Source organism: Pararge aegeria, chromosome 15, assembly GCF_905163445.1.
Source record: "Pararge aegeria chromosome 15, ilParAegt1.1, whole genome shotgun sequence".
NCBI classification, from domain to species: Eukaryota; Metazoa; Arthropoda; class Insecta; order Lepidoptera; family Nymphalidae; genus Pararge; species Pararge aegeria.
In genome coordinates this window covers 9,578,101-9,595,499 of record NC_053194.1, presented here as the reverse complement: position 1 = coordinate 9,595,499, position 17,399 = coordinate 9,578,101, and the positions used below count along the sequence as shown (strand labels likewise).

The 17,399-nt window shown below is 35.3% G+C and overlaps 1 protein-coding gene across 1 annotated transcript in view; it reads left to right on the top strand.

The window, feature by feature from the left end:
* The first annotated feature begins 569 nt into the window (after positions 1-569).
* The window catches only part of LOC120629731 (protein couch potato), a 268,703-nt gene continuing 251,873 nt past the window's right edge, over positions 570-17,399 (top strand). Inside the window, exons 1-2 of the mRNA XM_039898733.1 lie at positions 570-703; positions 12,546-13,305. Of these exons, the coding sequence (XP_039754667.1) occupies positions 13,246-13,305 (60 nt within the window). The 5' untranslated portion in view covers positions 570-703; positions 12,546-13,245. The remainder of the gene's footprint in view (positions 704-12,545; positions 13,306-17,399) is intronic.

Here is a 17,399-nt window from a genome sequence, read left to right as displayed (position 1 = left end):
AACGTGTACCTAGCGAGAACGCATGGACGCACGGCCGGACACATCGCGTGCCACCTTTAATACAAAAATATCGATTCTTCCACAAAGCCGCGTTACCGCAATCAATATGCCTTTCCGCCCCATGCCTAATTACGCCCACCTACGTCACTCAAACATCCGTAAAAAGCATCGCAATCACTCCGCCATCGCCGGCCTAGCGCTGAATGCCCACCCTGAAAAATAGCGCACACTGAATCATTCAAAGAGCACAGGAAAACGCTTCATTGTAAACGTTTTATTTAATTTTCCCTCCATTTACTTTTTATAATTTCTGCCGGGCATAAAAAACGATCCGTCGCAGGAAGCGCGCAAACATACGAAGCCTTCCATATCTGGACGCACACACAGATAGGAACACCTGTCTCGGGAACGAAAGGTGTGCTCGCGCGTGCCGGGAAGAGATGACTATATGTGGAGTCGAGGGGTGAGAGTGAGAAGTGTTATGCGCGCGCAGAGTACCGGCACGCCCGCCGCGCGTCCCGCTCACGCGTGGGCCCGCCTGAGAGTCGTCAGTCTATCGCGCGCAGAGGCAGCGCTTGTACGTGCCGCTCTTTGCTCTGTCGCGACCGACACTGTGTCCGTAACTGGTGTTCGGAAAATTGTGCATGTGCGTTTTCCGACGAGAGCAGTGTGTGTGCTAGTGAGATGTGCTGTTGTTTTCTAGGTAATGGAGATTACTCTTGGAAAAAGGCGGCCCGATGTTGCGTGCGACGTATAAAAAGGGGAAAACTTATTGGCGGGATTTAGTTTTACTTTTAATAATTTTCCAACATAACATGAGCCTAGACTGATTCTTAAACTTTTCGAAAGTCCTAGGGAATATAAATTTATTAATGCTAGAATGTAGAGCTGTGAACGTGCAACTCTTTTACTGAGAACAAATTTATGATCCGTTAATTGTTCGCTTCGCTTAGTTAAGCATAACAAACTAAACGATGTTGCTACTATGTTAGTTCGTATTGTAAAACATCCGCTATAAAAATAACATATTCAATAGGTATTTAACTGTGCTTTAATGCAATTGAATCCTTTAAATCGAATATAAATACACGATCTAACTGGAATTTTCAGGAAGGTCCTCCATACTTTCCTGAAAGTTTATCCCTAGCCCAACAACAGAAAAGTCCCTGAATTCGAATTGAAATTAAATTAAAAAATGAAACAAGATGAAAAATTAAACAACACAGTGCTAGAAGTAATATATAAATTATTGGGCAGTAAAATTCAAAATAAAGATTTCGACAGGAAAAATTATCGTTAAAAAAAATAGAATGGTACTATGGATGAAACATGTAAAACGACTACTTCTTTGTAATAAACTGAGACAATACCATGAATATACTTTCATATGAATTCTTAAAATTCTAAAGGCAAACAAAATGTGGTGGAACCAAAAAGTGTGAGGGTTTTTCGTAAAACAATAAGTTAGCCAAGGTGCATGTAGCTTATTGATTATTTTATACCTATTATAAATGATACGATTATTTTATTCAGATCCTCAATTACCTTTCCGTGGTTAGAACTGAACTACACCTTAACCTGGCTAAGTTTGTTGTGGGCTCTCTTAGACCAGGGCGCGTGTGAAACCCTCGTAGATTTAGTTTAAGTAAACGAATGCAGTTATCACCATCACTAACATTAGTGTTAACCTAATGTTAGTGATGGTACGTTTCATGAGTGCCTGTGATAAGGTCTACATAAACAAAACGTTTTGAATTTGAATTTGATAAGTATAGCAAATAAGAACAAACTGAAGTAAAAAATGATTTTTCCGTATTCAATGAAGTGGAAGGGTATTTAAATGTAGGGAAATATGTTGAATATTTCCCTACATTTAAAAAGTTTATCGAATTGGTAACATAAATTGAGATAAAAATAAAAATAATGGCCTTCTTGTTTGATAAGAAAGAAAACATTGAAATAGTTATGGAATAACAAACGATTGCCGGAGATAAATGTTTCAATTGGAAAATAATGCCACTAATCGTCTTTAAAACTGATAGGATCCTAAACGGTAAACCCTCAACATTTATTGTAATTGAAGTCAATGAATAAATACGACCTTAAGAATGTCCATGGCATCATCAAATTTAGCTACTTGTCGACATTAGGAAAGGTTAATCGAATTAGATGAACTCTGTATTCTAAGACGGGAATTTGAAACATCATCAAGATAGATTGAAGCAAGCTATAGGACCTTTGATCTGATTAATAGATGATCTATTTAAAAGTTAAATTTTTGGGTATCGCTAAGAAGATTAAACTATTGGCAACGATTCGGGTTTCTAATCTTCGTTGAAACACAACATTTTAAGCTTATTCAGATAGACCATATAGTTCTGTAATATTTTAGCAGGTTCTTATAATTGAATGTACCTACACATGCCTAGATACACATGTTTGGAGTTTTGTAAAAACTTGTAAAGTTTTCTGATATCCAATTGAAATTTCGTGATGGAATTTTCGTTGTTGCTCAATATGTCGTACAAATGATCTAATTAAAAATATCCGATTTCTATTGAGTGTTATAGTCATGACTAGACTACCTTTTTAGGTTATTTTGACAAATATATTCCTTTTTGAATATTCAAATATTTTGTAGATTTACCGATTTTATTAGATTTGAATGTCTACATTTTTTTTATTAGTCTCTCTACTAACTTGGTACAAAAATAAACAGTTAACAACTTATATTTGTTTTTGTTATTTTATAGCTATGTTGGTTTGTTTTAATTCCTTATTGCACAATTAAAAAGTACATAGGCAAATCTTATTGCCTGGAGACATTTGCGACCAGTCTTACGTTTGGTAAAGTGAGTACATAGGGTTTTAAGTATTTATGTGTTCTTACCAGTATCACGACAGACTTTTATCGTAGGCTATATGAATATGCCCAGTTGCAAACAATACAACCGAATGTTACCTATTGTTCTTTCTTGGCTGCGTTAATCGAAAGTCTAAGTTGTGCATATATGTGCATTCCACATCTCGATGTAAAATGCTGTACTATGATTCGGTGCTAACATAAATAACTATTAACGAAGATGGACGAAGTTCCAAATGTAAAATGAAAATATGTCTGAAAATATTATTCAGCGAACAGAATTCCGGCGGACTCAAATTTGTTTAATGCATTTTAATTTCAGTAAGTAAATAGTAAAGAGAAAAGTGAGGCAAATAATTAAGGCGTATTATCCCCTAACATGACGCATTGCAGTCTCTAAAATGACCCGTGGAGCTGTTTTTATCATTATTTAGGATGTTTTCGTACTATTTGTTTACACGTTCTCATTCGGTTCCACATATATGTCACTTTTTTTGTTATTGCTGTCAATCCACTCTTTTCTGTTCTGTTGCAGTAATTACTGTGGCAAGTCCATTTAAAATAGTCTCTTGTACCAAGGCCCGCCATTGTGCCGGCGTGGTTGCGTCACGTCATGACAAGACCGCAACTGAATGTCCATGAGAGCGACTAATAGTTAGCTTGTTAAATTAATTGCGCTTGATATTTTGCCCCATGCATGACATTTTGATGTATGTGGTGTACCGGTGTGTCTTGATAAATTCTTATATATATATAAATATATATACGCAAAAAAGCTACTTGTGAAGGGTAATAAATCTCCACTTTTAATTATATCCACGCTTGGACCGAAGTGTTGAACTGATGAATTTGATAACTTTTATAGACAGTCATAGTATTTTCTTCTAATCTTCAGATACGAGTGTGTAGTTTTGGATTGGTGAGATAATGTTGTATTGTTCTAAAAAACTAGTCCTTCAGTTCAGCCGCATAAGTTACTCAGGCGGACAATAAAATATTTTCATAAATACCAGCTTGTATTTTATGAGATTTATCGATTCGTAGGTCAAAAAAATTGCATTAAGTAAAAGTTCAATAATCATTTAATTTTTAAAACATAATTTTTTTTTACGTCATTTAAGTCTGTGGAAATATGAAATCTAATAATTTTAAAGGTAGTTTATGTAAGGCTAGGACCTCGGTTAAGAATGTCTTGTTATGTTCAATTCTCCTTATACGTCACGGACATTTATAGGTATTTAAATAGGTGCAATAAGTTTTCCGCTGAAATGCAGTTTGTTTTGTGTGTTTCGGTGGACGTTCGGATAGCATTGATTTGCAATAAAAAATATTGCTTTGTCACGCTTTCTGCCGCTCGACCTCTTTCACAACTGTGCATTGATCCGCCGTTGTTTTCCAGTTTTGTAATTTATTATTTCATTTACCTATACATTTAATATTTTCTTTGATAGTTTGAAACCTAAAACTATATTATATTAGGGTTTAGATAATAAGTACATTTTTATTTATGTTTATATTCTAGAATTTAAACGAAAAAACCCAAAGATCAACAGTCTTATAAGAGCCAATTCTCATTTAAATAAATTTAAGGTTCATCAATAATTATTACAGATATTAGTTGGCTGATTATCAGAAGTCATGTATGACAAGTTGCACAGGAGAAAATGAGCGTGATAAACACGTATTTTATTATATATAAATTTTTAAATTATTTATTTAACTACAAATGTGAACATAAATCTATGTAGTAAAGGAACGTTTGTAAAATCGATATGATATATTATTATCGATAATATTTTATTTTGAGGTAATTTAAACGTATGCACTAGGTGGCTTGAAAGTATTGATCTGTATTTTTTTTTATTTACTAATTCTAATAGTAATTAGTTCGACGATATGGTATTTGTAATGTTGAAGAACGCTTCGCGAAAGACTCATTCCATTAGCAGGTGGACAGTGGGTGTGCTCATCCTAAGTGGGTAAATAGGCGCAATTTAGGCCACCGAAGCTGCGGCGGCTGGCCTGATTCAACACTTCGTTGTGGCAATTAGATTCAATTTGTGGAGCGAGCTCTATGAATATGGCACCGAAACTAACAAAGGTTCATTTCTCTTAAAATTAGTCTGAACACGCAGAATGACGAAATTCCGTAAAAGCGCTAATGCCCCTGGGTGTTTTCATAATTAGCTGCGGAGAAAGTTCAGTTCTTGGGTTCGTGCACTCTTTACAAACAATACGTTCTCTCTTTTATTTACCAGTACGACGTATAATGAATTGATAAACCAACTTAAGATAACGACAGTTTCAGACATCAGTACGACTAGGTGAAGCCATCTTAGGCTTTCTATACATTTAGCTTGTACTTAAATAATACAGAGAAACTTATTTCTAACTTAATACAGGGAAATACAAGCGTATTCATGTCGTACTGCTCAGCAAAGGCCGTCTACAACAGGAGGCCTCTCCCTTTTCAGAAAGGGATATGAAGTTAAGTCCTACCGCGAAGCTCTTGTCATGCACACTTCCATTTATCCCAGAACTTCCTGAATAACATATTACAAGTTTTCAGTTTCAAATTTCAACTCAATCAATTCAAATATATACGCAACAAAAATTATGAATTTCCGCCACTGTAGATTTTTTAGTAGATTTTAAATTTATATTTAATAAGCCAAGTAGATATGCTTACCTTAAGTTTTCATTTAATATTTTAGGCAATTCAACTAAAAAAAACAAAAACGTTGTTGTTCAACGCTTTTACATAATTGAAGGAAAATATTCCGCGTAAGTAAGAATATATCGTTTAACAAATGTCTAGCTAGTATACATACATCAGAATGGTGACTTACCTTCAGCGTTCATATTTCTTACCGCGTTATTTGTGCAAACACTATAAAATCCTATAAAAAACGTAACATTTCTGTAGGTAACTTCATTTAGTAAGTACAATTAACAGTCAATACCAATTTCAACAGACTGGATTTAAAAAGTGAGATTAATACAAGGTTTATTACGAACATTATCATTTTTTGTCACTTACGCATAAAAAATATCATGTAAACCCTTTTTTAAATTTTACAATAAAAGCAAATTTTACCAAGCAGTTTTAACCAAACGTCAGAGATAGCTTACTAGCTGGACCCACCCTCACTTCGTTGGATGCTAAACATCTCACTGCTAAACACTTACCTTTACAGTATGTAAATACCAAGTTGCGTGGATAATAATTTCCAGTCAATCCATCGGCAATTTTTTTACTGCAGTAACTACGCGTAACGTACGGAAGCTAAATTCAAGTTATACTTATCTCAGGTCAAAGCTATTTTGAAGATCGTTCGCGTAGTCTTGGGCTCTTGAATACGCAACTATCCCGTCGCAACAAAGACCACGGACTATGTTGGTCCGTGGTTTTAACATTAAGCGTGAAATTGATCTAGAATACTTCTTTTCCAATAAAATCGACAATCCTACTACAACTATGTATTGGAGAGTATTCAACTGTATGTAGCATTATTTAGCGAAGATATTTTATTGGATTGTGGTTTGATAGCAACCAGAAATATTGCCAACAATAAAATATTACTTGTTACTTTGAAGAACTTCATAGAAATGCTGTAATATATGATGCTCAATTTGAGAGAAATATTAAACTTCAAATGTGTATCGCATAAAATAATCTCTCTTTATTTAGACCACATTGTTTTGATAGAGCCGAGTCACATTGCTGATAGTTTATTTTGTCTATTAACTGGAAATTTCATTACGTGAATGGTTCAATTGGTAACGGCACGGTGCAGTTAATTGAATGGGTTAGTTAGTGAGCTACATTTATCGAATGATGTTACACCCTATATTGATGAAATAGTACTATATCTATCTAACGCAGTGAAACTTAAGCTGAAGTTATACCTGCTGTTCTGATGTAGCGAACATTATGATTTAAACCTTTGTAGATAGGCTGGAATGTAAGATACCTACTAAGAAATCAAATCATAGAAGCATTTTACTGAGAAATTCGAGGGGGAGTTGTGAACCCTTTGCCTATTCATCTTCAAAATAACTCTTAACAACCCAGCGAAACTATTTCTTTGTGCCCAACCTCATAGTTTTCGAATTAAACTTGTTGTAGGGTTGGCGTACGTGCCTACCTACCCCCAATCTTTTACTTATTTGTAATCAGATAAGTTTTATTTCATAAAATTATTTTATAAAATTAGTTTTCTTAACTGTCGGATTTGTTAACGTTTAGCTGTACACGAGTTAAATATCGGTCGTAGTGCAATGTTACAGAGCTGATAACCTTGAATAGTAAACTAGCTATTTTTTTTAATGCTAAAACCTGAGATTGGCGCTTTTGAACCACTTACAAACCACAACCACTATAATAAGAATATAATAAGTAGTTTGGATACATTGAAGAAGTTATGATTTTCTTTGTCAAAATGCTATCATAGATATCACAGAAAAATTTAAAGTAGAGTTTTTTATATAGAAATTTCCCTTTTCCTTTTATTACAAGCAACATGTAAATTAAGTAGTTTTTTATTTGATTGAAGTTAATAGTTATGTATAAATGTTGATTATTGCTAATAGTTTTATAAATAATCCAATGAATTTAGAAGCGGGTTGGCGACATGTTAATCGACTTATTTGTAAACCCGCACCGACGGGGCTTCTATTTCTATGAGCAAAATGTTATTTGTTCTAATTGTTACTATAATGATATTATATTCTTTGATTATAATATCGTTTATAGTGTTCATGAATATATTTCATTTGACAACAATTTTCAGATTTTTAAAAATTGTTTTATCATAAATACCATGCTTGATGCTGTTTTTGTATTTTGATTCAACACAACATTATCCAGTTCGTAGAAGTATAAAAGATAGGCCTAATCTCGCGAATGTATTTACTTATTGACCATACATTTATTAATTTATTTAAGATCACTTTTCTTAGCTGGAAATACAAAGCAGAGTTTGTTTACAGCTCTGTAACATATCGAAGCGTCGAGAAAGTTAAGGATCTCCAGGGACTTATAATAGATGAGAACTGGGAAAGTTGCTCCGGACTTATTTACCGACTTCACCACAGCATAAATACAGTCCTGGATTAAAGTATTCAGCGGATAGGAAAATATCAGCCGATGTATTTTTTACGCAATTGTATCAAGTTTGTTGAGCAAAAGAATCTGAGTCTTTTGTGCAATAGTTTACTACGGAACTCTGCGGCTGATTTTCTAAGGAAGTGCTGGAAATCGTCGGACGTTCTTACTTAGTCACGCCGCATTCTCGTGTTTGATTGGAGTTGATTTTTGTACATTGAGTTTAAGAATGTCCACGCTGTTTATTACCGATTTACTAGCGACTCATTTGATGTCATCTGTCCACCTTGGGCGGGGTCTTCCACCTTCTTCGGCGCGGAGTCGCCCTTTCAACACCGTTTTCCCTAAGACATGGTTCTTCAAACTATGTGCCCATGGTTCTTGAACTTAACTTAATATATAATTTATTTTTTTCAATTTCATGGATTGAAATTATATACTTTTTTACTATCAAATAAGATAACAAGTTTTTTTTGTTTCAGATAAAGCGGTATAAGGGTCCTAATCTTTTTTTAATATTTTGATTTCGTTTTGGGTCGTAGATTCGCCTTAATATTCAGTATTTTGAACTAACTGTGTCCAGTCCATTCAGTGGTTGCAAATTGTAGTTCCCCCCCGGTCAAATCACTGGCGTCCTAGTTTACTATCAAATTTGTTTAAATGTTTTCACTGAAAGGTTTTTTTAATGAAACTTAACTTTGACTAAAACATAAGTATGTATTAGTAAACATTAGAAGACAATTTTTACACTTGGTATTATATATTTAAGAATGGAACGATGTGAACAAAGTCGTAGTATAAAACAAGGAATGATTTATAATTGTTAAAACGGTACAATTGCTTATTATGGGTTCTGTTATTGTGCCCCTAAATTCATATGCGGCCCATTTCGCTATTACGATTATCATGTTAATTGCATTAACGGACGATTAAATCGTAATTATTGTTGTGTTTAATGCCAAATTAGACACGAAACGTATACAATACATGATCGGCAATAAAACTAGTTTAATATTAAATTGAGCACAGTATTTTTGCACCTATCATATTGATTTTGATAGTTAGTTTTATGTAGGCTAAATTTAGGGTGTTATATAATTATCGCCAACATAAGTATCTCACAGGCCTCCTCTAGCATAGGAGAGAAGTATAAGCTTTTCCCGGTAAACTTATGAATGTGGGGTTGCTCTAGCTAACGAATTGTGTTACTAAGTTGCGGATAAGTTAATGATGTCAGCCCGGATCGATGACATAACGTGCTCTCTAAGATACAGAGGAAAGGTAAAGGCCAAGTTCGAACCACTGAAGTCGTGCCCATCCAGTTACGTCTTAAATCGTCGTTGATTAATCAACGCAATCTATTGATTCGTAATGTCGTAAGGCATGTCTCTGTTAAGGATACGAGTTCACGGGCTTTCAAATCCTTGTAATACAATTAAAGAAATATCCTATCAGTTATACTTTTAACCCCCGAGGCAAAAACGAAAGTGCGTTGTAAGTAAGACGTGCGTGCGTGTGAGTGTGTGTGGGTAGTGTGTGTTTGTTTGTGCGCGTACGTGTAGTTTGTACGCGCATACGTGTGCGCGCGAGTTTGTTTCTGTGTGTGTTTTGTTTAAAAGATGATTAAGTCAGGAGTGTTCTTAGCCATGTTTGATGAAAATCGGTCCAGGATGGCCGCCGCCATAAAATAGCGGTTTACATATATTTTCACAACTCCCTTAATATGGGTATATAGAATATTCTAAACTATAACAAGTTTCAAATCAAAGATGGCCACCACCAAAAAATGGTATTTGTGTTTCACAGCTCCATCAGGATGGGTATGAGATGAAAGGGCTTGACTAGTAGAGTAAAACACACGATATTGAAAGAGAAAGGTTTTTTTGAAAAATTTAATTTATATATTTTACACGTAATGGTTTTCTAGCATGTGAGAAAAGTCGCCTGCGATCTGTTAGTTCCTTTTATTACGACATAAATCTTTCTACACACGGCTCATTACACGGTAATTTTACTAAACGCCGCATTAAATTTTCCAACCAATAAAGGTAGCTTTAGACTGTAATTGCAAAATCGGTGTTGGATTACTTGCGTGTTTAATCCAGCGTACCTTTGCTTTCAGTAACAATATTGTTGAACTGCTGATTGGGGAATTACTTGTTATGCAGAAATTAATTAATACGGCCTTCTGGTTTAGAATATGGATATTGTATCTACATTATCAGCCTCACAATGTCAAACGACTCTATTCTTTTAGAAGAAAGTGATTCTCAGCTTCGACCCTCTACTCTGCACCAATGAGGCTTTACCAGAAACGAGACCAGACCCATACCTTTTACGTATTCGAACATACTAACTACCAGACCTAACGGGCAGTAGTAAGAAAATAAATGTAATCTAATTAAAATAATTTAACTTATCATACCCATTCAACATTAAACATATCATGGGGATTCATGAAAAAGAAATAACTCGTATATCTTTGGATTCCATTCTATTTGATTTAGAACGATGTCACTTGCTGCCATGCATTCTCATGCAAACTAGATATATTATCTGAAACATTCCGCTCAATCGATTGGAGTTTACTGTTTTAAAATTCAGTTGAAAAATTGGACGTAAATAAACTTATTGTTTTCCATATTGTAATGTGCAGTATTAAACGAAAAATAGATACACAGTATTTTCTATGAAAGCAATGATGAAAGGAGTTCAACTTTAATTGTGACTTTAATATAGCTCTTCCGGTAGATATCGCAGTGGAAATAGATACCTAAAAGAAAATGTAGATTTGTTCCTACTAATTATTTATTAAAGCAGATTTTGCATCTACGTAAAGTGTAGAATGATACTATGTTTCCATTAATAATTTAACTTGTGGCCCTTGTAAACAATGCAAGATTATTAAAATCTCGATCTCAGATAACCCGTCGTACCTACTATGTACTATGGCATTAAAGAATTCTCAGCATTTTTTGTTAGCAACTTAGTCACGTTATATAAGCAAAAAAGTGGCCTTGTAACTAACTTGCTCCCACGTGATTGGTACTGGAACAATTACAAGTTGAATTCATGTTACGTTTATATATACAATCATAGATATTACGACATATATTGTAGACAGATGCTCGACATAATAACCATAGTCCATCAAGATTAATGCATAAGATCTAACGAAACCTCTGCTGCTGCTTAAATCCGTGTTTTTTTATTCCACTACAAGCTATTCCTTTGTAACTAGCCACGGCTGAAACTTCCCAGCGGATCAGACAGAGAAAATTAAGAAATTATAAATTTCTAATTGATCAAACCCGCGACCTCAACTTAAAAGAGCAGCGCGCCTACCATTGCGCCAGTGAGATCGGCGTGTTGGTAGTGATGCTTGTCACGATTTACAACATATCTGTATAAATATTTTGAACTTCGATGTTATGCATTCATTTATTTTATTGAAAGTAATTGAGTGTAAGTACCATTAAATGAAAACTCGCATACATTTAACACATTTTCATTTATTTCCTAAAAAATAACGATTCGAATTAACTATAGAGGGTTTATACTCTTGCTGTACTCAAGCATAGTGATACAAAATCCAAAATGTTCTTTGTTAATGAGGATACAAATCGTATTTAAAATTACTTTTGCACTGCAAAATATGTGCGACAAAATTGACATAATTTTACACATGATTTATTGATAAATTGTTTTGGTTAGCTAAGAAGTAATTACCCACTCGTTATCGGCGTAAATATTCCTGTGATGTCACCAGCCTACTTTAATTTGGATGATTCTAGGTGTTTATTGCGATGAGTAACAATCTAAATGGTCGCAGACACCCACGTGTGTGCAATCGGTTCTGTGTGCCATTTGAAAATAACAGCTCCACCACGAAATACCACCTTAACACTTTACTTTAGAATTTGTTTTAGCAAGCAACACTCGTGAATTTCAATAATGCTATCGGTCTCTTTTATTATTAAGAGGTATCCGTAGGTAAAATTATCTTGATATAGATCCATTAGACTATATTTAGATCGGCTACTGCAAAAAATGAAATATTTGCAATTATAATTCGATTTAAAAATACGATGTTAATCTTATGTGCTTTAAGACTTATTAATTATAATATCTTTATTTAAGTGTTAAAGCACAGTAACCGAAGTTGTCAAGAGTTTTTGAACGGATAATTTTTATACAATTCTGTACAGAACTTAATTAAAAATTTATCATAAAAGATGTGAATTTTAATTAATATTTTTATCGCATAGAGGGTAAATGAGGAATGATTGAAGCAACCTTCTGTTACCTGTACATCGAGATATTATGATTTTTATGATAGCTTTTCAAAGCGCGGGTGAATTATACCAGAGAGAGTTTTCCGATTTATTGATAGAGGGTGGTAAGAGGCATCTCCTGCTAATTGGACTCTAACAGAATGGGAAGTAGGTATTTTGAATTATCGTTGGGAACTGCCGTACACCTCTATTTATTTACATAGGGCCGACTTTTATCTGACTCCATTTATTTATTTCCATTAGTTACTTTTAAATGCTCATACGTGTTTTTCTTTTTCAGGATCGGTTTACACGCAGAGCATCAACTAGCCCGAATGAGAACAAAGTGCTGGAGCGCTAAAATTACTAAAAGAAACAGTTACATACTAGCGCGTAGCATACTTATTGTTTAACTTCAATCGATTATACGTGTAGCAACGAGCGTTTAGCCGCGCCGTTGTCGACAGCGATATCGATAAAGATACGTCGCGTCGTGCGCGTTCTAATCTCCTGTCGCTGCTAGTGTCAGTGCTTGCCGGAGTCGCGCGACTCGGCCAGCACGCCCCGACACAGCCGTGGATAACCTCGGCCAGAGCCCCCTTCCGGTGAAGAGGCTGCACGAAGCGCTTCAGAGTGCGCAAGTGAAGCGGCAGCGGCTCTCCCCCCCGTACCCCAACCCTTCATCCCTCCACCCCATACACCAGCTGGCCGTGCATCAGCATATCAAAGTGCAGCAGAGCATAGTGCAGCAGAGCATCGTGCAGCAGCACCAGTTGAATCTGGCCCATCAGTCGCTGCAGAACCTGCAAGCGCAGAGTTTGCAAGCGGCCCAGCAAAGCCTTCAAGCGGCTCAGAACCTGCAAGTAGCGCAAGGGCTACAGGCGCAGAATCCCGCTTCAGTGGGCGGCGTAGGTACGCAGCAGGGGGCAGGAGCGACACAAGGCGCCCTGGTGCCACCACAGCAGCCGTCGCCGCGGGCTGCGTCTCCGCAGCACAAGAACATGGAGCTAGCGTTGTGCCAGAGCATGGACTCCGTCAACACCGCCACCACTGAGGAAGAGGTATGTTGACCTGTCATATTTCTTTTTATATTTTTATAATTTTTAATTGGTGAAAGCGCTCAGGCCGCGATTGCCCGAGAGTCGCAGGTTCAAATCCTGTCGGTTCCGAAATTTTTTATATGCATTTAAAATTTATAAAATATTCCTTTTTAGTTTATAGAATATAAGTAATACCACTTTACTCGATTAACACGGCCATTATTTGATGAGCTCATTCTGATATTAATTATTGTCTATATTTAATAATCGCAACACTCTTACAATTTCCCATTTCTGATATCAAAACAGTCTTAAAAATAATGCTGATCACAACTCATCGATGACTTTAAAAGTTTTGCTGTCATAAAAGTAAATGGAAACTATTTTTTTATCGCTACATATACTTAAATATGTGCTACCTAAGAACTGTTACAATGTACAATGTTAATTGCAAATTACTGTACAATGTTAGTTAACTTATAACATTTCAGTTTTAAGATTTGGTTACATTCAAAAGAAAACTGAAATGAGTAATTCTCGTTAGGTTCATTCAAGATTTAATATATCACTCAGGCGATTTGTCATCGAACAATTGTGAAGTAATGCTAAAGAGGTGCGACCTGATAGCCATCACAATGGAGGAAACGTTCCGGTACACAATAGGCGTTCGCTAACACAATAAAAGGAAATTTTCCTCGCCACTGTTGTAGTTAAAGATCCATGGCTCACAGCATTGTGATAATTTGCCTGCGATAAATGATTTCCTAAAATCTGCAACTTTTTATAATAGTATGATTGTTATTTAATTACAAATAGCTTTTATTTTCTATTATTAGCTTGGTTATTAGGTGTACTGTTCCCAACAAGCGTAGTTATCAAAAATCATAAAGCACAATTTAGTTTATCCTGTTCTCCCTAATAATTTTATACCATCTGTTTTTAAAATCCTTCTTTCTTAAAGAATAATGGTTAAATGTTCTATCGATAAGACAACTTTCAACCTTTATAAATTTTTAAATATAACGATTAAAATATATGTAGCCAATGTTTCATAATTACCAAAAAGTTTTAATTTCAAACCTTACCCAGTCAATAAAGGCAAATATTATCTTCTAACTTATTAATAGAATCACTACACCATCGTAAGACCTACCAAAGAATTTAAAGAGGTGAGATTGTGAGGTGTTAGGTACCTAACGATATTGGATAAAGGTACCTCAATGTACCTACCTACATTCCTCATAAGCATTATTCTTGTAATAAATTGTTATTCTATAGTTTGTCTATTAAAGCAGATTTTATAATCCTATTATGTATCTACGTGCGTACATATCTGTATACGGCTAGAATTGAGTATCACTTCGATTTTTCAAAGTCGTCATCATCATTCAACAGTCACTAGCTTCGCAATAATTATTCGGTTATGTTGGTAGCTCTATTTCTTTGTCATTGTCGTCATTCCTGAGTCATTTCATCACGTAAAGACACCCGAGCATAGCTTTCTTAAAGATAATTAGGTCAGTTAAAAGTATTTGTAATTGTAATTTAACCGTAAGAAAAATCGCGTCTTTACTCTGTAATACGAAAAGCAAAGCGAAAGGCTCAAAGAAATAGCGATAAATTTCTCACGGTAAAGTGTGCGCAGACGAGAAGTGGGCAGTGGTTGTGTTAGCGAGACAAATAGAGTGGATGTCGTTTGCTGCGCTCTCCTCGTGCGGCTGAAGAGCTTTATAAATTGATTGCTTTTACTTATATTGTATTGTTTTAGATGTTCCCATCCGTGGACCCAGTTTTTAAAGGCAACTACTAATTGTTTTCTTTAAAGGTTTATTTCGCCCTTTTCCAATTCCTAATTTCTGAGGATACCATAGCTTATAGATTTGCTGTTTTTTTATTCATTGCAACAGATTTTTTTAGGTAGAAAATCCGTAACATGAAGGCGGTAGATTGTACCAAAATACTTTTACCTTTCCTAGCGTAAAGCCTCAGCTTCTCTGCGTTACTTTAACTCAACTATTTTATTGCATGTTTCGAAGTTGGTACAGCATGTATAACAAATGGATTTGCATTGTGGATTTTCTTAATATTACTAGTAGGTTTGTTTTACTATTAGACATACCTATCTTACTCATATCTACCGAAACTGCAGTGATTCGCACTTTTACAATTACTACAATTGAGTTACATGTGAAAACTCCACAAAAATGAATAGTGTGCAGCAGGTAGGTAAGTAGTAGAATTTGTCCGCGACTCAGTTCGCGTTTTTTTTAATTTTACGAAAACTTACTGGACAGTATAGGATATTTTATTCTATGCTATCTCTATGCATTGGTAGCGAAGCATAGATTTTTCTAAATCTCGAATGTTTCTCGGATGCTATTTTAGGATTATGCATAATATGTCCGGATATCTTCAGAATGTTAGGTCAGTATCAAATGCATATAATTAAAGGCGCAAAAATGGACAAAAATACACATTCACATTTATAACTAGTATGGATAATATGGTATGTGGTATGCAGACAGATCAAGTTGGCAGTGGCGGTACTACCATACAAGCCGAAAAGCCGGGCTTGCGTTACAATAAATATTTCTTTTAAATTTTTCTCGACTATTCCGGATTGAAATTAACAAAATAATTAAAACTTAATAGCAATGAGGATATAAATACAATGTTTTAATTTTTGCTCAATAATGTTACTCTTTGTCTACGTTACTGCAAGCACTATATTACTCTGGCAGGTATACTCTGTGGTAGCAACCAGCCGAACGGCGCAGCGCCGCGCCGAACTATCACTATCGCGCTCTTCGCGTGTTTTTGTTCGCGATCGGAGGTCCCGCTTTGTCTCGCTCACACTCATTTGCTTAGATGGGGCAAATTATACTACTGCTCTCTCATAAAAATTTCAATGTATTTAGCAGAGACAATCTAGATTATTTAATAATTTTGTATGGAGATCAAATGCCAGATTGCGAGTTGAAGTTAGTGAAGATGACCAGCGAGCGAATTGAAACAACTACACGCGTGTTATTATTTGCGTTAGATCTAGTTGACACGTAAATATTGTATTGTTTAACGTAAATATTGTTAAATACGAGCTCAAATTGTGTGCAAATCGATTCTGTGGCGAGATCAAAAATAATTGGCGAACAACAGGTACATTTTTTTAATTTCTTACAATACAGCTCTTTACTTCACCGAAACCCCCATTGTAATAAATTGTTTGTTGGTATTGCATTTTTTTTTTCTGATGAAAAGAATGGTTGGAACGCGGCTGGTTATCACATAAATTACCAGGCATCATAAAAATAATAAATAAAGATAGCAGAACTCACAGAAATACTTGAGTTCTTTAACCAACCAATTATCATTCGAAATTTCCAATCATAATTCGCGCGCTGACCTTAATCGTAGTGTTTTTCAAAGATTTGTTGATATTGTTTGTCATTAAGAATAACAAGAATGGCGACTTAGAGATTGTGACAAGTTAAATTTGTCCTTCAGGTAACTGGGCTTGCTCAAATTCAAAACCCTAGGAACGCCACTGCAAGTTGGTAAAAGTGAAGTTTCACCCATATAAACTTTTTGTATAGCGGTGATCCTAGTGGTAAAGACTTCCCCATCGAGGAAAAGGAGGCTGATCCCCCACACGCACTTCTTGGTTTTGGAATTATGAGCGTTTTTTTACTTGATTTAACCGAGGAAGAAAAGATCACGCATATACCCACAATGTTCAAGGCGTGTCAAGTCTACTAATCCGCTATCTTGAGGAGAATGAGGAAGGTTTTTTTCTTCATAATGAGAAGACCTGACCTGACCCGTATTCTTTAGAGGGCCAGTGAGGGGTTGTAATGATGATTGTGACACTTGAAGGCCACTGTACTTCGCTAAGTACATCAATCAGTAATCCTCAATCCTCGAATGATGACGATCAATAAAAACGAAGATCCCAAGTTCTTAACTTATGTCTGTTTGTTAATGAACACATGAGCCAGTGCGAAACACATTAAAATAAATGTCTGCAGACTTCAAAACATTACCTTCAAACTATAACATGAAAATGGTAATTGACTTGAAAATTATTACGTTCGCTATATATATATACTGGGTCTTCC